Source organism: Tachyglossus aculeatus, chromosome 4, assembly GCF_015852505.1.
Source record: "Tachyglossus aculeatus isolate mTacAcu1 chromosome 4, mTacAcu1.pri, whole genome shotgun sequence".
Lineage (NCBI taxonomy): Eukaryota > Metazoa > Chordata > Mammalia > Monotremata > Tachyglossidae > Tachyglossus > Tachyglossus aculeatus.
Window position 1 is genome coordinate 57,299,461 of NC_052069.1, and position 27,262 is coordinate 57,326,722.

Below are 27,262 nucleotides of genomic sequence, written 5' to 3' on the forward strand. Positions count from 1 at the left end.
AATCTACCAATCAACCTACGCATCAGGCAGAAACTCCTCACCATGGGCTTCAAGGCTGTCCATCTCCTCGTCCCTTCCTACCTCGCCTCCCTTCTCTCCTTCTCCAGCCCAGCCCGCACCCTCCGCTCCTCGGCCGCTAATCTCCTCACCGTGCCTCGTTCTCACCTGTCCCGCCGTCGACCCCCGGCCCACGTCATCCCCCTGGCCTGGAATGCCCTCCCTCTGCCCATCCGCCAAGCTAGCTCTCTTCCTCCCTTCAAGGCCCTACTGAGAGCTCACCTCTTCCAGGAGGCCTTCCCAGACTGAGCCCTCTCCTTCCTCTCCTCCTCCTCCCCCTCCCCTTCCCATCCATCCCGCCTTACCTCTTTCCCTTCCCCACGGCACCTGCATATATGTATATATGTTTGTACGTATTTATTACTCTATTTATTTGTTGATTTTACTTGTACATATTTATTCTATTTATTTTATTCTGGTAATATGTTTTGTTTTGTTCTCTGTCTCCCCCTTCTAGACTGTGAGCCCACTGTTGGGTAGGGACCATCTCTATATGTTGCCAACTTGTACTTCCCAAGTGCTTAGTGCAGTGCTCTGCACACAGTAGGCCCTCAATAAATATGATTGAATGAATGAATGAATGAATGAATGAATGAATAATTCAGAAGAAGAAGTTAAATCCAGAGGAATGTAGTTTGGTAGATAGAAGAACTAGTTGTGTATTGGCCACTCAGATAACACGCAACTTTCAGAATAGGTCTGCATGTATCTTAAAGTGGCTATTTGGCTTTAGGTACTGACCAGGTTTGTAAACCATAACAGAAAAAAGTACAAACCGATTTATGGCAATATACATTTTAATGATGAAACAAAAGAGCTGTCTAAAAGACATAAAAGGCAAAGGGTGATTGAATATATTGGCAGTCAATTAGAAAGTACGTATTTATTACTCTATTTTACTTGTATATATTCATTCTACTTATTTTATTTTGTTAATATGTTTTCTTTTGTTGTCTGTCTCCCCCTTCTAGACTGTGAGCCCACTGTTGGGTAGGGACTGTCTCTATATGTTGCCAACTTGTACTTCCCAAGCGCTTAGTACAGTGCTCTGCACACAGTAAGTGCTCAATAAATACAATTGAAAGAATGAATGAAAGTCCACATAAAACTTAATAAATGCCATATTTTAAAATTACTATCCAATTTTGGCACCCAATTAGATTGTATTATTTATCCATTTTTAATACATGTTTTCTCTAGGCATTTTTAGACAGAAAAATATTCAAATGAAAGCTGTAGAATAGCTTAATAATATCTACAGAATCTATTAATGGCACCCTTATGACAGAAATCATCCAGAAACATAACAATGTTTGAACATGAAACCAAAAGAAAAAAAAAGGAAGTATAGCAGTTAGGGATTTTTTTTTTTTTTGAATTCAGTACCATAGCTAGGTGCTGACTGAGTTCTGTGGTTATAAGGAGCCAATGTAAATTATACATAGAGTAGTCCAAGGTCAGAGCATATTTCTGGGTATATCCACACTGGAGTTTAAAAGGCATAATCTCGGGGAAAATGTACATATTCCAATGTAGGTTGCAGCTACCTTAACAACAATAAGCTACCAAGAGCTTAGTACAGTTCTCTGCACACAGTAATACCAACGACTGACCGACTGATTGATCCAAAATTGCATTCTGAAAAGCAGGTATCATAGTGGCAGTGTCGTTGATGAATTTTCCTTCTAGTAAGTCCCCACAGGAATGTCACCTTTTTCTGCTCATCCAAAAGGGCAGTCGACTTCTCTCCTTGTCTGGCTCTGGTAGGTGTAGGGGCTCTACACTGTCCATGGGTCATCTAGAAATTTATGGTTGGACTCAAGTCTACGTACATCAGGATCCCACTTGCTGTATCAATGCCAAGGGTTTAGTTTAGATCAGCCTGTCTCTACACTCCATAATTTAGAAACCTGGACCCTACTTGGATCAGTGACAGAAGACAGCATACATCTAATAAATAGATGCACCAATTTGGGGTTCCTAGTGAACCTCCTCCAAGAGGCCTTCCCAGACTGAGCCCCCTTTTCCTCTCCTCCTCCCCATCCCCCTTCCACACCTCCTTCCCCTCCTCACAGCACCTGTATATATGTTTTTCCAGATTTATTGCTCTACTTATTTTACTTGTACGTATTTACTACTCTATTTACTTTATTAGTGACGTGTATATAGCTATAATTCTATTTATTCTGATGGTATTGACACCTGTCTGCTTGTTTTGTTTTGTTGTTTGTCTCCCCCTCCTAGACTTGTGAGCCTGTTGTTGGGTAGGGACCGTCTCTATATGTTACCAACTTGTACTTCCCAAGTGCTTAGTATAGTGCTCTGCACCCAGTAAGCGCTCAATAAATATGATTGAATGAATGAATGAATGAATAAAGCGTGCATCTTTCCACTGCAGCGTGGCTCAGTGGAAAGAGCCTGGGCTTTGGAGTCAGAGGTCATGGGTTCGAATCCCGACTCTACCACATGTCTGCTGTGTGACCTTTGGCAAGTCACTTCACTTCTATGAGCCTCAGTGACCTCATCTGTAAAATGGGGATGAAGACTGTGAGCCCCATGTGGGACAACCTGATCACCTTGTATCCCCCCAGCACTTAGAACAGTGCTCTGCACATAGTAAGTGCTTAATAAATGCCATTATTATTATTATTATTATTATTATGAAATATTTGTACTATAGATGGGGATGCTAGCAATTTACGTAGATGTTTATAAATAAAGCTATTGTTGCTGGGTCCTCAAAGTGGTAGAACAAACAATCATAACAATTTAATCATACTGATAAACACACAAGGAAAATGGGAAAGAGTATGGATCAGAATGTCAGAGGACCTGGGATTTAAAGCCTGCTTTGCCACTTTCTTGCTATATGACCTTGAGCAAGACTACAACTGCTCTGTGTTACAGGCACCTCATCTATCAAATGGTGATTAATACCACCTCCCTCCTACTTATTACTGAGACTCCCATTTGGGACAGTGACTCTGTCCAACCTGATTATCTCATACCTACCCCAGTGCCTGGCACATAGTAAGTGCTTAAAAAAATATCATAAAAAAGGAAATTATATGAACTACTGGCATGAAGCATGGCAATAAGAGATGGCTACAGTTCAAAGCTGGAAGAAATTTGCTCCAAGGTGCTTTTCATGCAAGACTACTCCTGTTTTCTAAAAACAAGTTGTCGGAGCAAAGAATAAAGTGGAACAGTTCATTCTATAAATTTGCCAACATATAGACAAGTTGGCAACTAATAATAATAATGGCGTTCGTTAAGCACTTACTATGTGCAAAGCACTGTTCTAAGCACTGGGGAGGATACAAGGTGATCATATTGTCCCACATGAGGCTCACAGTCTTCATCCCCATTTTGCAGATGAGGTAACCGAGGCACAGATAAATTAATTGACTTGCCCAAAGTCAAAGAGCTGACAATTACTTGTGCACATCTATTCTATTTATTTTATTTTGTTAATATGTTTTGTTTTGTTCTCTGTCTCCCCCTTCTAGACTGTGAGCCCACTGTTGGGTAGGGACCGTCTCTACATGTTGCCAACTTGTACTTCCCAAGCACTTAGTACAGTGCTCTGCACACAGTAAGTGCTCAGTAAATACAATTGATTGATTGATTGATTGATTATGGTACATAGGCATGTAGACTAGAAAAAAGAAAAGCATGCGGAAAGGCAAAGAGATATGACAACCACATGAAGCTGGACTGTCCCAGTCAATGGGGTAGAAAGAGAATATAGTGTCTCTCAAATATATCTTCTCATTTCAGAAGTCAATAGCAGGCCCAACAAGATTACTACTCATACTTTAAGATGTAGCTACTGAAATACAAGCATCCTAGATAGAAGCTGAAGAAACATTTATACTATTTATAAAAAAGAATTCTTGGTAGTACATGCTATACATGGCTTAAGAGATGGCAGAAATGGAAGCTGCTACCTATGAAGCACCCCACAATTTTCACTGAAAATGGTAAATGTTTTTAAGACAACAAAAGAATTCTTCTGCAAATGTGAAGGTGAACATCTCTTTCCCTTACTCTCAAGCAGATAGAATCGCTCCTTTATCTCATAAAATCCTTTATCTCCTTTATCTCCCTTTTAGACTGTGAGCCCACTGTTGGGTAGGGACTGTCTCTATATGTTGCCAACTTGTACTTCCCAAGCACTTAGTACAGTGCTCTGCACACAGTAAGCGCTCAATAAATACAATTGACTGATTGATAAAACCATATTCGATTCTGCTAATAAAAACAGGCTTTTATGATTCCAAGTTGGCCTGGAATACTCATATTTTGATTTTACCCAAGGATTGGCCTTGGATGGCTCAATGGAAAGAGCATAGGCTTTGGAGTCAGAGGTCATGGGTTCAAATCCCGACTCTGCCAATTGTCAGCTGTGTGACTTAGGGCAAGTCACTTAACTTCTCTGTGTCTCTATCACCTCATCTGTAAAATGGGGATTAAGAATGTGAGTTCCCCGTGGGACAACCTGATTATTTTGTAACCTCCCAAGCTATTAGAACAGTGCTTTGCACATAGTAAGCGCTTAATAAATGCCATCATTATTATTATTAAAGGTAAAAATTGAGTGATGGCTGACATATCTTTTCCGAAGGAAAAAGGTACAGTGTGTTAACTTTACTATAGTTCATTAGCAGGACTCATTGACAAAATTCTGAAATCTCTAGCTTTTCTGCTATATCATCCCGGCTCCGCAGCTGTGTGACTTTGGGCAAGTCACTTCTCTGTGCCTCAGTTCCCTCATCTGTGAAATGGGGATGAAGACTGTGAGCCCCCCGTGGGACAACCTGATCACCTTGTGACCTCCCCAGCGCTTGGAACAGTGCTTTGCACGTAGTAAGCACTTAATAAATGCCATCATTATTATTATTCTTCTAGACTGTGAGCCCGCTGTTAGGTAGGGACCGTCTCTATATGTTGCCAACTTGTACTTCCCAGGCACTTAGTACAGGGCTCTGCACATAGTAAGCACTCAATAAATACGACTGACTGAATGAATGGATCCATTATTTCTCTGGAGTATTAGTTTAAAGTTAGGTGAAAGTAATGCTACAGCCCATCTAAACTACCTCACCAGTGAGAAACCATATGGCCCAGTAAGTAGAAAGAGCACAGATCTTGGTTCTAATGCTAGTTCTATGGCTTGCTTGCCAAGTGAATGGCCTTGGACTTCGACTGCTATGGATTCCTCAGTTTCCTCATCCATAAAATGGGGGTTCAGTACCTGTTCTCCCTCCTAATTATACTGTGTGCCTAATGTGAGGCTCACATTAGGTAATACAATCTGCCCCAGTGCTTAGTACAGTGCTTGGCACACAGCGTATCATTTTAAAAATAATTATTATTTTGTATCATTATTAGCTATCAGTGACAAAAAAATCCTAAGAGGGCACCCCAGAGTAAAGGTGTCCCTAAAGATAGATGAATCTTCAGTTTATGAGAAGATTCTCTGACTCATTTGTTCAAGGTAGACTTACCCTTGGAACAGAGGTTGCTGAAAACAGGTATTCAAGTATTTGCATTTATGATGGATTCTCAGTCTCTGGAAGTCACTTTAAATGAGATAAAGCCTCCTTTGTCCCAGGTATTTTAGGACAGAGGAGGAATTGGAGACTTCATCAGCTATTGACACCTCAGATTTCAAGGCTTCTACGATCCTTCCATGCTAACAGTCCTTTACACTGGCAGTGCTGGAACCACATTGTAAGTTCATTATGGGCAATAAATGTCTCTGCTTATTTCTCTTGTATTGTACTTGTCCAAAGTATTAGAAGAGTTTTTTTCACATAGTAAGCACTCAATAAATACCACTGATTGTTTGAATTCATTGTAGTAGTTCTGAAGTTAGATGCTGCGCTTCAGAACATAAATAAGTAAAGACAACTACTGCTGAATCAAGAAGAATGTTCATTCATTCAATCATATTTATTGAGCACTTACTGTGTGCAGAGCACTGTACTAAGCACTTGGGAAGTACAAATCGGCAACATATAGAGATGGTCCCTACCCAACAAGGGGCTCACATTCTAGGATATCAGGTTGATGTTCAAAGTAATAGGGTTTTTTTTCCATTAATACTTTGACATTCATGTTAAAGTGTGGCTGAAACACCATGATATACAATAATAATAATCATAATAATAATGGCATTTGTTAAGCACATACTATGTGCGAAGCACTGTTCTAAGAGCTGGGGGGGCATACAAGGCGATCAGGTTGTCCCACAACCTTAATCCCCATTTTACAGATGAGTTAACTGAGGCCCAGAGAAGTTAAGTGATTTGCCCAAAGTCACACAGCTGACAGGTGGCGGAGCCGGGATTAGAACGCATGACTTCTGGTTCCCAAGCCCGTGCTCTTTCCACTGAGCCACTCTGCTTCACACAAGCATTTTAATATAACCTAAAATGGACTTTGTCTTACTTTATAGACTTTGAGTGGGGAAAAAGTCCCTCAGTTCATTCCCCACCTGATAAAACTCGTGCAGGTAAAAGCTCATTGTAATCTGACCAAGCGCTCAGAAGAAAACACAGAGCAAAGGAACAGTGCTACTTACAGTCTCTCCCCGCTGCCCTGGGTGTCCAGGAAGTCCATCCTTTCCAGGTGGTCCCTGAAATTGCAGACGTGAAATATTAAATCAAAAGAAGACTCATTATTGGAGGACTCTGCTCTTCCAAATGAAGCCAGCCTGTTTCTAGCCTTGGATTATTAGGTCCAGGTTTATTATGGATTTGGTTGATTTGGTAAAAGTTGACACTTCATATTTGATTCTCCTGAGACCCAAACTCATAAAAATGTACCTGGAATGTTGCCTTACAAACCCTCTGGAAGTTTGTATTGACATATACAATTGTTCAAATGTTTACAATATACTTACCTGTATTTTTTAATGCTATTTTGAAATTCTGAAAATATGTCAACTTTTTTTAATGTTTTGGATTGCTACTCAATCAATCATTTACACAATATAGGTATATGCAATCCGTTTTCTTTATTTCCCCTTTCCATCTGGAGCTGTGGTCAACTGAGTGTCTATTAAGATGGAAAGGTAACAGAGAGACAGAGTGTCCTCTAGTGGTGTACAAATCGCTATATAGACCAAAAAAAAGAAGCAATTTCACAAATGAGTAGTGTTTTTCTTTTCATTTTGCTTAAGGAGTGTAAATGATGTGATTAAATTCACAAGCCAAAAGCAGAAGTAGATAATGTCCATGCCCAATGGAATTACTCTAAAGCTCTTGGAGGAAATGTAATGGAAATTAGATAGGGATCTGCCTTCTGAGATTTGTCACTCATGGAGTAAGCTAGGACTATACAAAAGTAGTAAAGTGGAAATTCAAAATAAATTCACAAATAATCCATATGGGTTTGGGGAAGAATTAGGCCATATTTCCAAGATGCGACCCATCTAGATAATTGTGCAACTACTGTGGGTAACCATCACGATCATAAGTGAGTGTTCAGTCAATACCTATCATTTCCGTAATACACCTGAGAGGTAAAGAGGTGATCCATCAGAGCTCTGAATAAATAGGAGACTACATTAAAAACAAAGAAAGCACATCTACATAGATTCCATATTTAGAAATATACAACTAATTCGCTTTCTATACTATTCTTCACTTAAATTTTTTTGCTGCTTTCATACTTGTTCTTCATAGTTCACCCAAAAAACATTTTTTTCTTTTGCATTTTTCTATCAGACATCTATTTCTCTATCAGGCATTATGGTCAATTTTGGTACCAAAGAGGCATTCCACAATACAAATTAGGGTGGAAGGACATCTAAAAAACATCAATCATTTACTAGAAGAAAAATTTGAAGAATGGCTAATTGTAGTGGTGACTGGAAAAAAAGCCCCTTTCTGTCACCATCTTATACGAACGTACTTTTATTGGTTTTAGTCCTGATCCCCTAAACTAGACCTAAAATTAGCAGTCTGTTAGTCTGAATTTCCCCAGCTTAGTTTTACTGTAATGTGTCCTTAATTGACACATCATAAATGACAAATTTCTGATCTTCTTGGATTCTAGTCATCAGCAGACCAGGCTGGGAGCAAGGAGAAAAAGATAGAGGAATTAAGGCAAAGAGGAGATATGTCTCTTGTCTCTGATGAGTTTTTCTGTGCCTCAGTTCTTGAAGACTTTTCTCTATTGTCTCATAGCAGTATAACCTCAGTTTCCTCATTACTGCTCTGTTTCTACATTATTTACATGGATATTGTGATGCAGGGTTTAGAAGTCTTTTGAAAAATAAAATAGCAATAAATAGTTAATGAGTGCAGTGTATTCGACTAGGTACTTTGGATATCCAGAATAAAGAAATAACAAGTTCTCTACAAACTGGGGACTTGAACTCTAATGAGGGAGACAAATTACAATGGAATAAATATGTATACATAAGTACATACTGTAATGTGATTTAACAATGACAATTATTGACCAATATCTAACCTTTCTTATTTAAGCAAATCTTGGGAATTGATAAAATTGTCACTTTCTACTTGCATAGATATCTAGCAAAATAAAATATGTGTTATACTGAGGGAACTGTGTACCATATATTTAACAATGATATATGATTTTTTATTGATGAAAAATAGTCTCTGACTAGATGGGTCAGCAGAACCTGAAATAAAATGATCCAATAGAAATGGGGGTAATGGGGTATATGTCTGTGTTTATTAGCAGCATAATGGACTGTCAAGTACAATTATGTTTAAGTGCATATGCTATCCCCAGTAATTCAAGGTTTTTCTTTCACTTTTTTATATTGTTTTTCTTCTCTTTCTCAAGTCCTAGTACTAGAATTCTTATTAAAAGATTTTATCTTGGCAAAAAGTTTCCTATTTCTATGAAGTCTTCTTTCATGAGCAAAGGAAAATATAAAATATTTAACACCATATACTCAATCCAGATATCATTCAAGATTTTATGGTTGATTAGGAATCAATTCAAATTCACAATTTTTCTCCCTTGCCTTTTCTATTTCTACCAAAGGCTTTTTATAGCTTTTTAGTGTTCAAAATTGAAATTAAAACACATATCATGAAAATGAAGGCAATAAGGATATTCACAGTGAAATTCTGTCATTTAGTTCCTTGAAAAAAGCAACAGGACTACAACACAGTAGAGTGGTTAAAGCACAGAGAGGGACTGAGGAGAGCCTAGATTCTAAATTCTGGGAGTGCAGCTTTGATAATGTAATATAGTATTTACCCATTCAAGTACATACGATGAGAGCTATGATTTAAAACACTGTACATTCTAGTTCCTTGCATCCTGGTCATTGCATATAGTGCTATATTGTATTTCAGCAAAATTTCAAATCCTTATCTACTTGTCCTTAACTTTTGTGGGTGCTGATTAGTAAGTAACCCACTTTCTCTTCTCAGTGTCACTGATTTTAGAGATTATTTGCTTGTGGGATTTTTCAGTAAATGCTGTTACTAAATAATGGCAATAGTACAACAGCACTTCTCATACTAGTGGGCTTCAGAAGGCCATTTAAAATAGAGGATTGTTTAAGATACGAACCTCAGGTTAGCCAATCAGAGGACAAGAAACACCACACAGCTGAATTCATTTAATCATTCAAGAAATCATCTTCAGCATTATTCAACACCTACTGTGTGCAGAGCACTGACTAAAGTCGTGAACAGAAAGTGTTCAAATCTATCCCTCTGGAAAACAGTCTTAGTCCAAAAAGTCCTGGAAAATAGCTTTGACATTTTAACAGCTTCCAAGAGGACAAATTAATTGTCTTTGGGTTGCTGGGATTTTAGACAAATGTCAGAAATTATCCATAGGACTTAAACCATCAAGGGGCTTGTCTACTAGCATCAGGCAACTGGGAGACTCAATGAGAATTTGAATTTCAACTATCACAGAATATAATAGTACAACAGGTGATAATGATAGCAGCAACAATGAGATATTATTGCACACTGCTGAATAGTTATTGGTATTGATTAGCATCGTAGGGTCCTTTGTAAGACTCTTAGTTTGGTGCATGCCTTTGTGCGTCCATGACTGTAAATCTATAATCCTTAAATTTGTATAGCACCTTTGTTTTTCCAAGGCACTTTTCCATCAGTTATCTCATTTTATCTTCCCCCTGTCCTTGTAAAGTTGGCAATAGGCATGTATTGGTATCCTGATTTTACAGTTTACAAACGGAGACATAGAGAGGTTGTTACTTGCACAAGGTCACACAGCAGACCAATGGCAAAGTTGGGACTAGAACCAAAGTCTCATGTCCAGCCCCAAACTCTTTCCATGAAAGCACACTATCTCGGTATCTGTGAACAATTGTTTCTGCCAGTGTATTTCTGTGCAATTTTCAATTTAAATATATGTTTGTTTGTGTCACGGAACCTTCCTTTTCTGTGCTGTGTCTCTGGGCACTTCTCAGTGAGTCTTACAGATGAATTTGTGGAAATTTAGGTTTCTGGACAGTAATTTGCATGGGTCGTATCTAACCATCAGAATCAAACACCACATTCCTAAGGAAACAGTGATGCAAAAGTAGGAACATCTTTGAGCCACATGCCACTTGTTCACCTTAAAGCTCCCCTGGGTATGTAAGGATTTACATTAATGTAATGTAAAGATTTACATTAACTTGCCATCCAACTGAATGAGAATAGTCCCCCAGGAGCCTACAACATAGAGTTGAGGGAATCATATTTGGGTCTTTTTCTCTTTGGTGTAATCTACCACCTAATACACAAACTCTGAAAAGCGAATTACAAATGAAACAGACACTTTAAACATTTAGACATTTTTGTAATTTTGGTTCTTCTAATTTTAGCCAAATTTTAACAACCTTACTATTCTATTTTGCTCCTTGGCTAGCTTTTAATTTGTAAATTTGATTTGTGACTGACTTTTTATCTGGGCTTTAAAGTTAGTAGTTACTACCATTACAAGTTCTACTATAAAAGAGGCAGTACTGCCCAACAGAAAGAGCATGGGCCTGAAATTCAAAGAAACTGGGCTCTAATACTGGCTTTATCACTTGATTACTGTGTGATCTTGGGCAAGTCACTGAACTTCTCTGTGCCTCCAGTTCTTCAATGGTAAAAGTGGGGATTCAATACCTGCTGTCCATCCAAATTAGTCTTAGAGTCTTATGTAGGACAGGGACTGTTTCCAATGTGATAAACTTGTATCTATTACAGATCTTAGAACAGTGCTTGACACACAATAAGTACTTAACAAATAGCATAATTATTGTTATTAATTATTTTTAAAAATGTAATATCAAGTAACAACAAACACATGATACTTACAGGTGGGCCCTTTGGTCCAGGAAATCCAACAGGACCCTGAGGTCCTTGGGGTCCCTGAAATGTAGAAAAGCAAAATGGTATTATTATTTCCTGGTTTGGATGTAGAAGGAATGAATGGGTCACAGTTACAAATGAGTCGAAACCAGCTGTACAATGCACATGTTGTTATCTACAAATTGCTCTAATTCCAAAGCATAGCCTATTGGCAAAATATTTTTCAAATCTAATATGTATAAGATGTAATGGGGAAAACAAGTACATGACTGAATTTCCCTAGTGTTCCCAATGGTTGTGTATTTCTAAGATGGCATTAATACCAAATGGAAGGCCTGTAGTAACTGAGTCAGGGGAACATAATGAGATTATCTGGGCTAATCTAAAAAGCCACATGGATTTTTCATTGGGCCTCTTCATTGCTCCTAACTGCTGTGTGTTGCTGCTGTCTTCTTAACCTATGGTGAGAGCCTATCCATGCATGCAGACATGGACATAAAGAACAATCAATGCATGACTGAAATTCTCTTCCACTCAGGTGTGCATTTTGAGCTATTTCTTTGCTTTAGTAATGAATATGTCTATACAGTTCCAAGCTTTTTTTAATGATGTATGTGTATGTGTCTGTGCTTGTCTGCCTGACTCTTGATATCCCCATCTTGGCAAATCTTTTCCTCAAGGAAGACTGATGCTCATTCGATCAATCACATTTATTGAGTGCTTACTGTGTGCAGAGCACTGCTCTAAGTGCTTGGGATTGTCATTACATTGGGTCTATCTTCCAAAAGCAATGCTGGCCTGATCAGTTTCGCTTTCTAATTCTTATCTATCTATCTATCTATCTAGCTATCTATATATATGTATATATAGATATAGATAGAGAGAGAGATCTATTTATCTATCTATATGTAGATAGATAGAGAGATATAAATCATTTGTGTCATGTTAGCGTTGTGAATCAGTTTATAATCATTTATGTGTCTTCTTGGGGGTATGCCGCAAAAACATAGTCCTGGTGAATGTCTCAGAGATTTTGACCATGCTTTTCTGAGGGATTGAAAGTATTTTCTGATTTCAGATTCCAGGTTCCTGTTGCATCCTCAAGTGTGGAGGCAGGGAATAGGTAGAACAGGCTTGGCCCTAGAACATTTGGCTTGTCTTACGCTGTTGAGTCACTCGTCATGGTCTATTCTGATAAGCTAGGGAAAGCTTTGGAGAGAATACTTTCAACTCAGCCTCAACCAACTGAACCACTGTGGAATAACTTAAAAGAGCTGGTGGAATTTCTCTCTAAAGACTGGGACCATATCTAATTCCCAGTTGTGTCATCTTTTCCTGTGCTTAGTACAGTGCTCTGCACACAATAAGCACTAATGCCATTACAACATCTCTAGCCAAACCAATTTACTTTATAGCTGCAAAAGCTTAGGTCTATTCATGTCATAACTTGTTTTGTAAGGTGGCTAAAAGATCATATCTGGGGGACTGCATTTTTGTCTTTGGTCATATTGTGATTCATAATGGTATTATTCTTCTTCAGGAGCCTATGAAGCAATATGAAGCAGTGAGAGGCTCTGCCAACTTCCATAATCAGCTCTCTAATATTCCCTTTTGAAGATGATTATAGTGTCATCTCTGATGTACTGCGGTATTTCCACAAGCTGATGTCTAATGATTGGATCCCTCCTTTCCTTGCTTGTAGATTTCTGCAGGAATGCCATTACATCTGGATGCTTTACTCTTTTTCATTTCAGGAATAATTTATTTACTGGCACTCCAGTGATGGGAAAAGTGTAAAAGCAGCTTTCAAATGTGCCCAAATACTTGATACTAGAAGCTAAAATTCAGGAGACATATATTTCCTCTTGTAGTCTCACAACTTTTATATATCATGTAACTGAACTCAGTTAATTTTCAAAAATCAAGAAAACTGAATATGCATCATCAGTGGCATTATTTCACAGTACACTGAGGTCAGTCTCAGGTAGGAGAAATGTATCTGATGTGCTAAAATTTTCTGAGTTTAAATTCAAAGGAATGCTAAAAAGTGAGGACCACAGAATCATGTCTTTATGGAGCTAGGCTAAAAGTTATTCAAGAAACTAATTGCGTGTGTGTGTATTATGGGAACCAATAACTGAATATCGAATGAATGTTTGGAAGATGTTTAAAGTTTTGGCTAAAACCTCTCCAGGAAGGGAAAAAAACACTTAAAAAACACAGATTAATTTACATCATGATTAAAAATTGTACCTCTTGTAAGGGTACAAGTTCTTGAGAGTGAAGATCTGACTGTTCTTTAACATGTGAAGACACAGAGGTTGCACATTGTTATAATGTCTATAGGATCAATAAATCCTTGTAAATTATCTAACTCTAAATGAGATTAAAAATATTTAATCGTGAGTACATGCTTGAAATTTCCAAGAAGAGGTTGTCTATCTCAGGACTCAGAAGAGTTTTCCAACCCGGAAATAATGCTACACATAGTATTTCTTTAAAGTGGTCGTCATCCGCAGAGTTTGAACCCAGCAGAACACCTTGTCCAACTCTGTCTTATGTGGATATTATCACTATCAGTAATACGAGGTCATCTACATTCCTTACACTGCAAAGCTTCTGGCAAAAATAATGCAACATTAGGAACAAATAAAAATTGGATCATTCCCCCATATAAAGCACATGAGGTAAATTGTTCCAGTATACGGAAAGCTGAAAATGCCAGTCACAGAACCTCATTGCTACTGGCACTTTCTTGTTTATAAAATCCTTCCTTAACTTTGATCATCAGGCCAAAATCATTCTATAACCAAAAACGAATGCTTCTGTTTTTCTCATTTACAATATGGTTTTCCAGTTTCCAGTACGGGACTTCTGGATTATGAGGCAGGCATATTCAAGACCAGGACATAACATTAAAAGTGTGAACTCTAGAATTAGATTTTTGAAAGATTCATAATGTCCAGATAAACAAAATGTAAACAGAACTGACATGTTAAAAACTCTAATGGCTAACCGTCAACTTTCATTTGGTTACCACATTCTACCTAATGAATGCCCTCTAGCAAAACTTTCTAGTGTTTTATAGTTCTTCTTTTTACACTCAATCTGTTTCTGGTGACAAAATGAAGTACATTTGCAAAATCCACATTAGCTTCACAATTACTCCATCTGCTTTGGAGTTTTACCAATATAAAACTAATTTTGCAGAAATTATGGTAAGATAAAAGAGCCCATAGAGAAAATCCTAAATAAAAATTATCAAATGGATCTGCCTGGATTCTATACTGATGTATTCATTAGTTTGGAAGAGAAAATTCAGTAATTTTTCCAATAAATTTGGCTTTTGATCATTTCAGATTCCAAGCTGTTTTTATCTTCTACTATTTGGGCAAATATGATAAACATTCCAGTTAAGGACTAAGAAAATGTTTACTATAAATTTGTCTATTCCAGGAGACATGAGAAAATTTCAAATGGGCAGGGAATGCAGTAAGGATTAAATGACCACCGTTTATTCTTCCTGGATGAATATGCAACTGTATGAATTCTAAAGCATCTCCTTTGAGTCTTCTGTTTGTCTGTGGCTATTTCTCAGCACATGCATTAAATTCTATTCCTTTTTGGCTTGCTCCTCATTCTCCAGGCAAATAGAGAAATTCTGTTCTTTCTTGGCTTTATACGTCACAATAAATCCACTAAATTTATGATTATGAAAGCAAATTAAAATAAGCTATCAGTGATAAGATGAGACTCCAGAAAATAAATGTACTAGGAGTTTGAGAAATCAAAAATGAATCCATTTGCATTACGTATTCTTACATCGTCAGTCCAGTTTTTGCCATGTCATCACATTTAAAGAAAAACAAATAATTGAAGTTTCTGCAGACTATATAACTCTGTTTTAACATGCAAATTGGTTTAAATTAGGGCAGGAGTGGGAGGACTGAGAAGAAATTGGCCCACACGAAAGCTGTATTTCTCAAAATAAACCAGGCAAAGGGCACACTCATTCATCTGTAGTTAGCTCCATTGTATTTCAATTGAAAATCAATTTTCTAAATAGTTTTTCTATTTACTGGAATGGATGCTTTATCTTGATTTGAATGTATATTGATTGGAACTTAATGGCTAATGGTAGATTCTGTTTTCCCAGCATACTACTCATGCCTTTCTTCATGTGTGGAAACATGCCAAAATGAGAAAAAGTGGGCTCTGAAGACAGGGCATGGTGAACTTTCACAAACTTTAAAAATGTTTGGCTTGAGACCTGGAGTCAAGGCCTATGCAAGTCGTGTTAGTAGCTTCTCTCATTTTAAAAAATCGAAGAGTGGTCTGTGAACACAACATTAATACTGTCATTCTTTCACGTTAGTAAGGAACAAGGAATCTTTTCTCTGTGGCTTGGCATCTCCTCATTAGTGTGTCCTTACAAGTATGCAAAATCACATTCCATGACCTATAGTCACCGAGCAATGAAATGATCTACGTCAACACAGAAGAAGAGGAATATAGTTATATCTGACTTACTCTTTCACCAGGTGGGCCAGGGGGGCCATCACTGCCTGATGTACCCTAGAGGTAGGAGAGAGAGGAAAAGGGAGAAGAAGCATTTACTATAATGTGATGGTTTGTTTCAGAGAAATAGCTACCGGCTGAATTCAGAGTCCTATGATGAGTTTGACATTTACCTTTGGACCTGGTTTCCCTGTCGGGCCTCTTGCACCTCTAGAACCTCGAGGGCCCTGCGGAGAGGGGAAAGAGATGAGACTGGTTTGGTGCCAGGACTCTCTGCTGGAACAGAGCCTACTTGACTAAGCTCAAACGGGAGATGTGAATCAGAGCATTGAAATCAAGATACACACCGTGGGACCACGTTGTCCTCTGGGGCCCGGTTTTCCAGCTACTCCCTGCCAAGGCAAGTTCAAACAGTCTCAGCTTCGGTATGGTACACTGAAATACAGATCTAAGGCTGAAGGAGACATTGGGCAACTCCCTCAGGATCAAACTGCCATTTTATTTTGAATTATGTGTTTTGCATTTTAATCCAGATAAAAACACCCCTTCTGAAAATGGCCATCATATTAAATTCCCTAGGAGTGTAAGGACCTCTTCAAGCAGAATGTATAATGAATATACATTTATTAATGTGCATTAGCACACAAGGGAATGTGTCCACCTACTCTGTTATATTGTACTTCCTCAAGGGCTTATTGCACACAATAAGTGCTCAAAAATATGACTGATTTACCATATGCCACTTACTCTACATCCACCCACAGGAAATTGTGAAGGTATCAGTTCTTACTGGCGACCAGGGAGAAAAAAGGAAACTAGAGAATGACTATTTTAAAATCAAAACTATTCAAATATGTGGTAGGAAAGGAATGCTCTCCCTCCAAACCCATTCTACTTTTTCAAGGAGTTTTGCCTTAAGAATAATGAAATCTCTATAGCCTGTTTCTGGAGCAAGCCTTTTCACAGGCTGAATTAGAAGCTCTGCTCTTCCCTACTCCAGGCCTGGCCTGGGCCCAACGAAGCCTTATATAGAGTACAAAATGTACGGTATAGCTTACCCAAGGGCCAAATTTTCTTAAAATATGCCAACAGAAGGGCGAAAATTTTAAGGAGGAGCTGTCAGACAGCTAACCAGCTACAGCTGTTTCAATGGCAGAGGCATATGGACCCACTGTAGTGGCAAGGGCTACAGTAGAAACATTCAATGTAAATGAACCTTTTCATATGTCCTTTCAAAGCAAGCTATAAAACCAATGAAAGGGATAATTTAAATATCCATTTAATCCCTTTCCCTACCTCCAATTTCCACTTAGTCTAGAAATGGCTGGGCAGTGAATTGCAGAACCAGAGAAATGATGATAATGTTATTTGTTAAGCGCTTACTATGTGCCAAACAATGAACTAAGACAATGAGGACAGATTAACTTTCTGCTTCCACAAGAAAAATGCTGTTCACACACAGTGTCAACATAGACAGGCTAACAGGGCCTGGTGGAAAGACCACAGTCCTGGAAGTCAAAGGACCTGGGTTCTCATCCCGGCTCCATTGACTGCCCGCTATGTGACTTAATGAGCAGGTTACTAAACTTCTCTATGCCTATGTCCTCATCTGTAAAATGGGGATTCAATACCTGTTCTCTGTCTTAGACTATGGGACAGGGACTGTGTGTAATCAGATTATCTTGTTCTATCTCAGTGTTTAGTACAGTGCTTGGCACATAGTAAGTGCTTAACAAATACCATAATTCATTCATTAGCCTAATACCAGCCAAAATTTACTCTATGAACACTGATCCCACAGGACCACCAGGATTTCTCCGTTGGACAAAATATGTGTCTGCAGCAGCATGATGCCATCCATTCAAGAAATTCATTTTTTTACCCTGTTAGTATCTAACTATGGTTCATACCCTTGCAGTCATTAAAGCTTCAAATGCATGTAAAATTTCTGACAATCCTGGGTCAATACATTTTAAAAAATATTTTGTTGTTTAAAAGATTGAGAAGGCACTAGACTACATTTTACTTCATTTGGTTGGTGAAAACAAGTTACCCTCAGCCACACTAAAGCAAACCTAAAAATAAGAACACAGCCAACACAGAGTAGCCTAGCTCTCTTAGTTGTTTTATTTAAATGAGCTAATCTGCACTGTGGGCTAACTAAAATGGATGGGTAGGCTCTGCGATGGTACGCTTTGCTTCCGTCTGACTGGATGATACATTGAGCTATCACTGACTAAGATTCCAAGGAGCCTTTTAGTTCTGAAAACATCAACCTCCTTCCTGTATGATCAGCCACATCCAATTGAGAGATGGGGGAGCAGTTATCCTCGTCACCTATGCCTCACTGGAACAGTGTCTTCAGACTCATCATAATAGTTGCTCTCAATCTACTTCAATAAACAAAGCAACAAAATTGGAGTTTGTATTTCTACTTGAAAATAGGCACCCTGTTTACTACAACTTACACTTTCAAAAATACAAAAATAAAGATTCCAGGGCCAGAATTCTCCACAGAAATGCGTTTTGACCACCACCCCAGTGAAGTTAAATAGATTGTTCAGAGTGACTGACAGAATATAACCTACCCTTGCTCCTTTCTCTCCATTGGCACCAGGGAATCCAGGGAATCCAGTGGAACCCTACAAAAGAAATGCACTTTTTTAAATGATAGACTCATAAGATCATGGATATAAACACAATGAAAATTTCAGAACACTCCTGATTAACTGGGTGCAGCTTTCTTGCCCTGCAGATTAACCACATGCTCCCCATGGCACAGCTCAGGTGCTTGGCTAGAACAGTCGAATGCATCTGAATCTGAAGTTTCCAGCCTTCCCCCTGAGAGTTGCAGCATTGAGCGGAGTTGGCTGTGTGGGAAGAGCATGAAAAGTCGAACTTCCCCACAACGTGCAACCAAGCAGAAAGGTTTCAGTTCTTTTCAGCTGGGATGGACTTCCATATTGGAGCCCGGAATGCACCAACATTTTACACTAAAGATATTTTAGATTAAATCGTGCTTTTTATTCTTTTTTTGGTTCATCTTAGCTGGCGAGGTACTTGAAAATGTACCTCAACTTGCACTGCCCAAATCAATCCGAAAATTTAGATTATAATTAAAATCAGACAATAAAACCTTACATTGAAAGCCATGCATCTTGATTAAGATAGCTATAGGTGAACTTACCTTAACACTTTAAATCCTGAGTGCATTAGAACATCAACGTACAAAATAGATGTTAGTATTTTTTTGTGTTTTTTTTTAATGAAATATAAGGAAAATTGGCCACTTTTTATATTACAGTGTGGTAAATCTGTCAAACCTTCCATGTTCTTTCTAGAAAAAGCAGTGATGTACATGTGCATATAGCTAGGAATTCCTATCATAATCAATGTCACTTTCTGATGTGCACTTTTGCCATTTTTAAACTTTTCAAATAAATATCTTCCGGTGAAGTTGTTAGGCTTACTGTGCTAATATTCTGGAGTATTTTCTAGTCCTATTTGTATAACCAAGGTAAATAATAATGTTATATGATACTCACCTTGCTCTATCCTGCCCTAGAATTCATACTGAATTCCTAGAATAATAAAAATTCAAAAAGAACCTGAACCTAACAGATAGTGTTGGGGTTTGGTGGCTTTGCCTAACATTTTGCCAATAGAAATACATCTTCTATGTAAGTCACTTGGCAAGATACTAGTTACTTTGCCATTAGCTGGAAGGCTTTGCAGATAGTCATTAGGACTTCTGTAAAGTGGCAAACCTAATTCCAAAGATACATCTCTTTCTCACCAAATAGGTTCTGAATCTTATATGAATTTTCCTCGCATTTTTTGTCATAATTTAGATTGCATTCTCCTTAGGGGCAAGGATAGCACTTGCGAACTCTTGATGTATATTGTACTTCCCCAAATGTTTACTACAGTGCTGTGCACACAGTAAACTCTCAATAAATATCATCAATTGATTGATTGATTAATCAATGTTAACAGTAGGGCTGTGTGTTTACAAGGTGGAGTAGTATTTGGCTAAGATGCTTTCTTGCTGCTCCATTTTACTTCCCTCCATTGAAGGTAAAAAAATGAGTAGGGATAAGCACAATTACAGGACCCTACTAATCTAACGGAGTCTCAAAAGGACATTCCCTAACAATGCACCAGCCAGCTTGGGATCCCCATGTTGACTTCTAGAACACCAACGATTCACTCAGGAAAAATTCCTGAATTGACCCTTCTAGAGAGCCCAAGTGCTGAGTGATAGGCAAACAGCAGGATCCATGAGAAGCAGCTTGGCTCAGTGGAAAGAGCCCGGGCTTGGGAGTCAGAGGTCATGGGTTCTAATCCCAGCTCCACCACTTGTCAGCTGTGTGACTTTGGGCAAGTCACTTGACTTCTCTGTGCCTCAGTTACCTCATCTGTAAAATGGGGATTAAGACTGTGAGCCCCACGTGGGACAACGTGACTACCTTGTATCCTCCCTCAGCGCTTAGAATGGTGCTTGGCAAATAGTAAATGCTTAACAAATGCCATCATTATAATTATTACAAGCACTGGGGAAGGGGACCCTGCAAACCCCTCCCAACTCCCATTTCCCCAGAAATCATTGCTGTGGAAGGTATGGGACACAGAGTAGCATGATCCAGACTCCTGATTACCATGTGGGGTACCTTTTACTAGTCAACCAAAACCCTTTGTAGTGGCCCAGTTGGCAACATTCATTCATTCAATCGTATTTATTGAACGCTTACTGTGTGCGGAGCACTGTACTAAGCGCTTGGGAAGTACAAGTTGGCAACATATAGAGACGGTCCCTACCCAACAGTGGGCTCACAGCATAATTTGTGTGTACAGAAAACTACTTCGTAGTGTATCATTGTAAAATAGCAATTAGATTATGAGGCATAGTGCTGGCTGACATTCTTACTAGAGAAGCAGCATGGCTCAGTGGAAAGAGCACCTACTTTGGAGTCAGAGGTCGTGGATATGAATTCCAACTCTGCCAACTGTCAGCTGTGTGACTTTGGGTGAGTCACTTAACTTCTCTGGGCCTCAGTTCTCTCATCTGTTAAATGGGACTGAAGACTGTGAGCCTCCTGTGGGACAACCTGATCACCTTGTAACCTCCCTGGCACTTAGAACACTGCTTTGCTCATAGTAAGTGCTTAACAAATGCTGTCATTATTATTATTATTATATCAACTCCAGTTTCATTACATGGCCCATCAGAATTGACAGTAAGCTATTCACCATGCTCAAATTCCTGAAATACTAAAGCAAACTCCTGAACTATTCTCTCTTTTGATATGACATCCATCTAAAAGAGATTATGAGGCTTTACTTGAAGTGAACATCTTTTTCATTCATAAAAAAGTCATGGAAGCATGAAAAAATAAGTGTCCAGAGGAGAGCAAAATAAGAACTCACACTTGGGAGTTTAAATGACAGTGGCAAAGAGATTTTAACTTCCCAAGGTGATGTTTCTTATGAATACTGTCTTTTCAGTTAAATACAGAGAGGATACTGTTCAGAGAGTTCACTTAAATAAAAGTTTGTAAACAGAACTGGCCAGTGGAGTTGAAAGCCGAACTGAGGCAGTCTGGAAGGGTGTGCCTTCCATTGGGGGTGGGAGAGGAAGGGTGCCAGAATACAGCTTTGAAGACATTTGAAGGAAGCTGACTATGAGCCGGTGAGAAAGAGAGGTCCAAGCACTTCAAAGAAGGAGCATCTGGAAAGTTCAAGACAGAGCCAGAGACTTTCCATGGGAATCACTGAAAATTGCAGACAGTAACATATCTTGAGACTAAATTTAGTGACAGGTATACTCTTGAAGAGCTCAAAGTGTTTTACAGATATTAAATGTTCCTAATCTCACAATACTCATGACAGGTAATTTTCATTAAAATCAAAAGAAACAAATGACATGACAAAATCCAAAACACCTTTGATGGCTGGATGTACTTGGATCTGATCCTTTAAGCACTTGATAGATAGTCACCCCATCCTCAGCCTCATAATACTAGGTATCCATAAATTATTTATTTATATTAATGTCTGTTTCTACCTTATAGGCAGGGAATGTGCTTTCCAACTCTCTTGTATTGCACTAATATACTACTGTACTATTGATTAGTACAGTGCTCTGCAAACAGGTAGTGCTCAATAAATACCATTGATTGATTGATTGATCTTGGAGAAAATATATATTGGGATAGCTGAGAAGCAGCATGACCTAGTGGATAGAGCACAGGCCTGAAAGTCAGACGGATCTGGATTCTAATCCCAGCTCTGCCATTTTTCTGCTGCGTGACCTTGGGTAAGTCACTTAACTTCTCTGTGCCTCATCTGTAAAATGGAGATTAAGACTGCGAGCCTCTTGTGGGAGAGGAACTGTACCCAACTCAATATGATTTAATCCACCCCAGTGCTTAGTACAGTACCTGACATATAGTAAGCACTTAACAAATGCCATTATTATTATTATTGTTATTATTATTAGCTATTCAGGGCCAGCTCAGGACCATCGTTCCTTTGTAGTTAGAAAAAGTTAAGGCATTTTTCTTCATTTTTGCCAATTAAACTATGTTCATTACTATGTTCACTATATACATGGATCTAAGTCCTTGGTTATAATCAAATAAGAATTATTCTAAAAAAAATAATACTTAAATTGTTCCAGGTAAGGTTAGTGCTTAAATAGGATTTGAACATCACAGACTATTCTTGAAATGAATTATTCATAATAGTAAGGACATAATAATGGCAAGAAGAGAAAAAAATTGAATTTTCCTCAAAGAAAATGGTGGCAGAATAATAAACATGCTGTCATAGAGTCATTATACCTTTATATCTACAGCAGATATAAATTATTCCTTAAAAAGTATGATTTACCTTCGGACCTTGTCTTCCTGGATACCCAGGTAACCCTGGAACACCAAGTTTTCCCTATAATCCAAAAATAAAAACACAAACATTTCATTTTAGGTTTAAAGAATATCCATGCTCATTTTGATTATCAAATGGCCACAAAGTTATATCATTAAAGTATCAATTTTCAGAATTCTTTTTCACTCTCCTTTTCCCTCTAAGTAGAATAAAAATATTTTAGTGAGAATATTTCTTCCTTGCTGGAAATCTCTTCTATTCGGGGTCTGCCTTCCCATGAGGGTGAAAAAAAAGTCCATGTGGCAATCCATTAGAACAGACCTCCCTTCCCATGGTAAGAAAATGAGAGCTGTGGAGAATGAGACTATCCTGGCATCTCCTGAGTGAAACTATAGATTTTAGAAATCTCCCTATACACAGACTATGAGCCTGTTGGGTAGGGATTGTCTGTATCTGTTGCCAAATTTTACTTTCCAAGCACTTAGTACAGTGCATTGCACAAAGTAAGTGCTCAATAAATAAGATTGAATGAATGAATGTTTCCCCAACAGGTGGATGTCTGAGATCCCTACTAGGGGTCCATATTTCAACAGCCACCCTATAAATGATAATTCAAGTAAAATTTAGAATGATGGTCCATTCATCTATATTCATATACTGAACTCACCACTGCATTAGAGACTAAAATGAAGGTGCTTTTTTTTCCACACCACATAGCAGTAGTATATATATTAAAAAAAAACTATACAGTACCTTTGTCATTTCCCACTTCCTAATGCATTTGCAAGTGAGATTTTTCCACTGCATTAAAGGAACTTTATTTAGCCCTTACCAGTCCTCTGAAACACAAGAAACCTCTTCTGACTAGGAATCTATAGAGGTCTCTGAATTGTGAAATAGAAACTGGGGCTCACTGGCAACATTTGGGATTGATAGACACATAGCAAGAACTTCTGGGGAGGAGGGAAGAAGAGTCTCTAAGGATGAAGGAGCAAGGCTGTTATTGTTTTATATGTAAAGTGACACCTTTAGGTTTTCCTATTTTAACAAGAAAATACATTTAATATTTGAAATTCAACCACAAAAGTACAAATGATTTAAGACATTACACTACTAAAGCTCCCAAATTTGTTTTCCTCTACTTGTTGGTTTTACACAATTATTTCTATGCTCCATCAATACTTGTACTAAAAGACTGAAGAATGAAGATTAGGTTAAGTAGGGTAGTGAATTGAAATGAAATCTCTGAGTTGCCTATCATTTATCTAAATCCTGCGGAATCAGGGAAATTTCAGCATGTCCACTACACAGTATTTACAATGGTTGCAAATTTTATTTATAGACTGCGGATGGTCTCAATTTTTAAAGTAACCCTATAGTAGAGTGTTTTAAAACTAATAAAGGAAAGTAAGACTATTCCCTTATTTCAGACACATGCTATCTTTGATACATGATATAATGGATCCCAGAGCTGAGTGCAGCAATTCTTAGGAATGTTAAGCACTCTAATCACTATGTTGCCATTGATGCAGAAATTTACCAACACCATCACAGTGCTAGGAATTATGCCATACTGAATCAATCCCCGGTATTTGTTGAGAGTTTACTATGTGCAGAACATTATACTAAATGCTTAGGAGAGAACGATACAACGGAATTAGCAGACGTGTTTCCTGCCCATAACATTAAGCGACATAATGCTTGACTCTACTTCTAACATCAAAATGTTATTTCTGCCTTAACATGGCTTAATAATACTGAATACCTGAAAGGAGAGCAGCTATTTAATTACTGAAAGGGAATTAATCCCCTTAAAGCAGCAGTGTGGTCTAGCAGAAAGTGAGTGGGCCTCGCAATTAAAGGACCTATTTCCAGCTCTACCGCTTCCCTAATGTGTGACCTTGGGTGACCATGAACTTCTCTGTGTCTCAGGTTCCTTAACTGTAAAAAGGAGATGAAATACCTGTTTAATTTCCATCTGTGTATTTTTCCCCACTGCTTAATACAGTGATCCTCTAGAAGGTAGGCTCGTTGTGGGCAGGGAACGTGTCTACCAACTCTAATATCTTGAACTATCCCAAGAGTTTAGTACGCTGCTCTGCATACAGCACTACATCCTGGGGTAAGATACAAGCTAATCAGGTGAGAAACAGTCCATGCCCCTCTGGGGCTCATATATTAATTAATCCTCATTTTACAGGTGAGGTAATTGAGGTCCAGCGAAGTTAAGTGACTTGCCCACGATCATAGAGAAGCAGCGTGGCTCAGTGGAAAGAGCACAGGGCTTTGGAGTCAGAAGTCATGGTTTCAAATCCCCGCTCGGCCAACTGTCAGCTGTGTGACTTTGGGCAAGTCACTTAACTTCCCTGTGCCTCAGTTACCTCATCTGGAAAATGGGGATTAAGACTGTGAGCTCCCCGTGGGACAACCTGATCACCTTGTAACCTCCCCAGTGTTTGTAACAGTGCTTTGCACATAGTAAGCGCTTAAATGCCATTCTCATCATAGATCAGACATGTGGCGGAGATTAGAGCCCGGGTCATCTGACACTCAAGCCCATACTTTATCCACTAGCCCATGCTGATTCATTTTTTATAAAAAACAGTGTTTTAATTTGCCATAAGCTGGCTAGCTTACAAGAGTAATTATCAGCATTTGGAAGAATATTAATTCAGGCACGACTTTCATGAGGTAAGGCTTAGAATATCTCAATTTGAAATATTGGAACTGACGTGCAGTGACACTGAGTTAAGCTGAACTATGGGAGCAAAGATTTCCAAAGGTGGCTTGACTTTGTGTGGCACAGTTTTCATGCCCACAGATGGTTGTTTATATATTCATCTAAAGGTGCTGGGTCTTATTCAAAGCAAAAAGCCACTTTCAATTTCATGAAAAGGAATAAAATGTGATTTTAAGAGCATACAATATTATGTACACTGATACTGTAAGGCTTTAAAAGTGCCCTAACGGAAATTGAAATCTTCTTGAAAATTGACCTAACATTCTGTTGAGAGAGGAACCCGCTACATGTATTTTCTATATAAGAACTACCATTTTGTTTTTTTGTGAAGAGTTGGTTCAGAAATTTTGTATCACAGCCATTAGGTTGTGTTAGCAAAGTTAAACTAGTGACAAATGTAAGGCCATGGAAACGAGTTGCCTTTAACATTTTATTCACCAAAACACAACAGCCTAAACAGGTAAACAGAAGCAGGTAAATAGAAGCAGCATGGCTTAGCGGAAAGAGCACAGGCTTGGGAATCAGAGATCGTGGGTTCAAATCCCCGCTCTGCCGCTTGTCAGCTGTGTGACTTTGGTCAAGTCACTTAACTTCTCTGTGTCTCAGTTACCTCATCTGTAAAATGGGGATGAAAACTGTGAGCACCACGTGGGACAACCTGATTACCTTATATCTACCCCGGTGCTAAGAACAGTGCTTGGCACATAGTAATAAATAGCATAATCATTATTATGATTAGTAGTAATAGTATTAAGCTTTTGAACTGGGCTCTTATATGAGCTCTAAAACAGGAAATCCAGGGCAGTCAAAAAAAACTAACCTTCGCATTCTAGGTTCAACTGAAAAAGATTTGACTGTAATGTCAGTGTTGCCAAGATAAACTACTTTACATTAAGAAGAAATTGAAAATAAGCATCAAGAAGCATTTCTAATAATCTTCCCTCAGATACATGTCACATAGCTTGTTATATGATATTGATTTAAAGGTTAATGGAACTTCATAATTATGAAGACAAGGTCATTCATGTGCAATGCCTCGTGTCATATTTGAGAAATTTCTTCTCAGTTTCTTTGGCCAGTGCTATGTTTGTAGAAAAGTCAATAAGAAGCCTTAGGTAAAAATCAATCAGAATACATTTGTGAAAGTAAATATATATATATTTATTTTAGAATGTGTGTGTGTGTGTGTGTGTGTGTGTGTGGAAAGAGGGAGAGAAGAGGAGGGATTTAAGAGGTGTGTGTGTGTGTGTGTGTGTGTGTGTGTGTGTGTGTGTGTGTGTGTGTATAAAGAAGAAAAGAAGAGGGGGGACTTAAGGGGACTCACTGTTCAAATGTCAAATGTGTCCCTGAGTGGCATTGCTCTTTTTTCATCCAAGAGACCAATTCTGGGATTCCCATTTAACAAAGCACCACATTTAAGAGTTGGGTGTGGGGAGGAGTGGAAAGGGGAACAGACATATGCCTAACTTATTTTTCCCATTGTCTGATGGGTTGTAATGAACTACCATAATGGCTCATCCCTTTGAAGCCAAAACACACTGAATGATGGCTAGTAAAAAGTGCAATCTATAGCAATAGATTACAAAATAGACTATTTTCATACTATCATCATTATCAGTGGTATTTATTGAATTCTTACTGTGTGCAGAACACTGTACTAAGCACTGAAGAGAGTACAATAAACAAATTCAGTAGACACGCTTCCCGCAAGACACTGTGCTACCTTTCAGCTGGTGATCTC

General features: G+C 38.4%; 1 protein-coding gene across 1 annotated transcript in view; it reads right to left on the reverse strand.

The window, feature by feature from the left end:
• COL11A1 (collagen type XI alpha 1 chain) overlaps nucleotides 1-27,262 on the reverse strand; it is a 287,116-nt gene that overhangs the window by 118,357 nt on the left and 141,497 nt on the right. The window contains exons 31-37 of the mRNA XM_038745119.1: nucleotides 22,788-22,841; nucleotides 18,485-18,538; nucleotides 16,244-16,288; nucleotides 16,070-16,123; nucleotides 15,909-15,953; nucleotides 11,385-11,438; nucleotides 6,647-6,700 (exon numbers count right to left, since the gene is read on the reverse strand). Coding sequence (XP_038601047.1) covers nucleotides 6,647-6,700; nucleotides 11,385-11,438; nucleotides 15,909-15,953; nucleotides 16,070-16,123; nucleotides 16,244-16,288; nucleotides 18,485-18,538; nucleotides 22,788-22,841 — 360 coding nt within the window. The remainder of the gene's footprint in view (nucleotides 1-6,646; nucleotides 6,701-11,384; nucleotides 11,439-15,908; nucleotides 15,954-16,069; nucleotides 16,124-16,243; nucleotides 16,289-18,484; nucleotides 18,539-22,787; nucleotides 22,842-27,262) is intronic.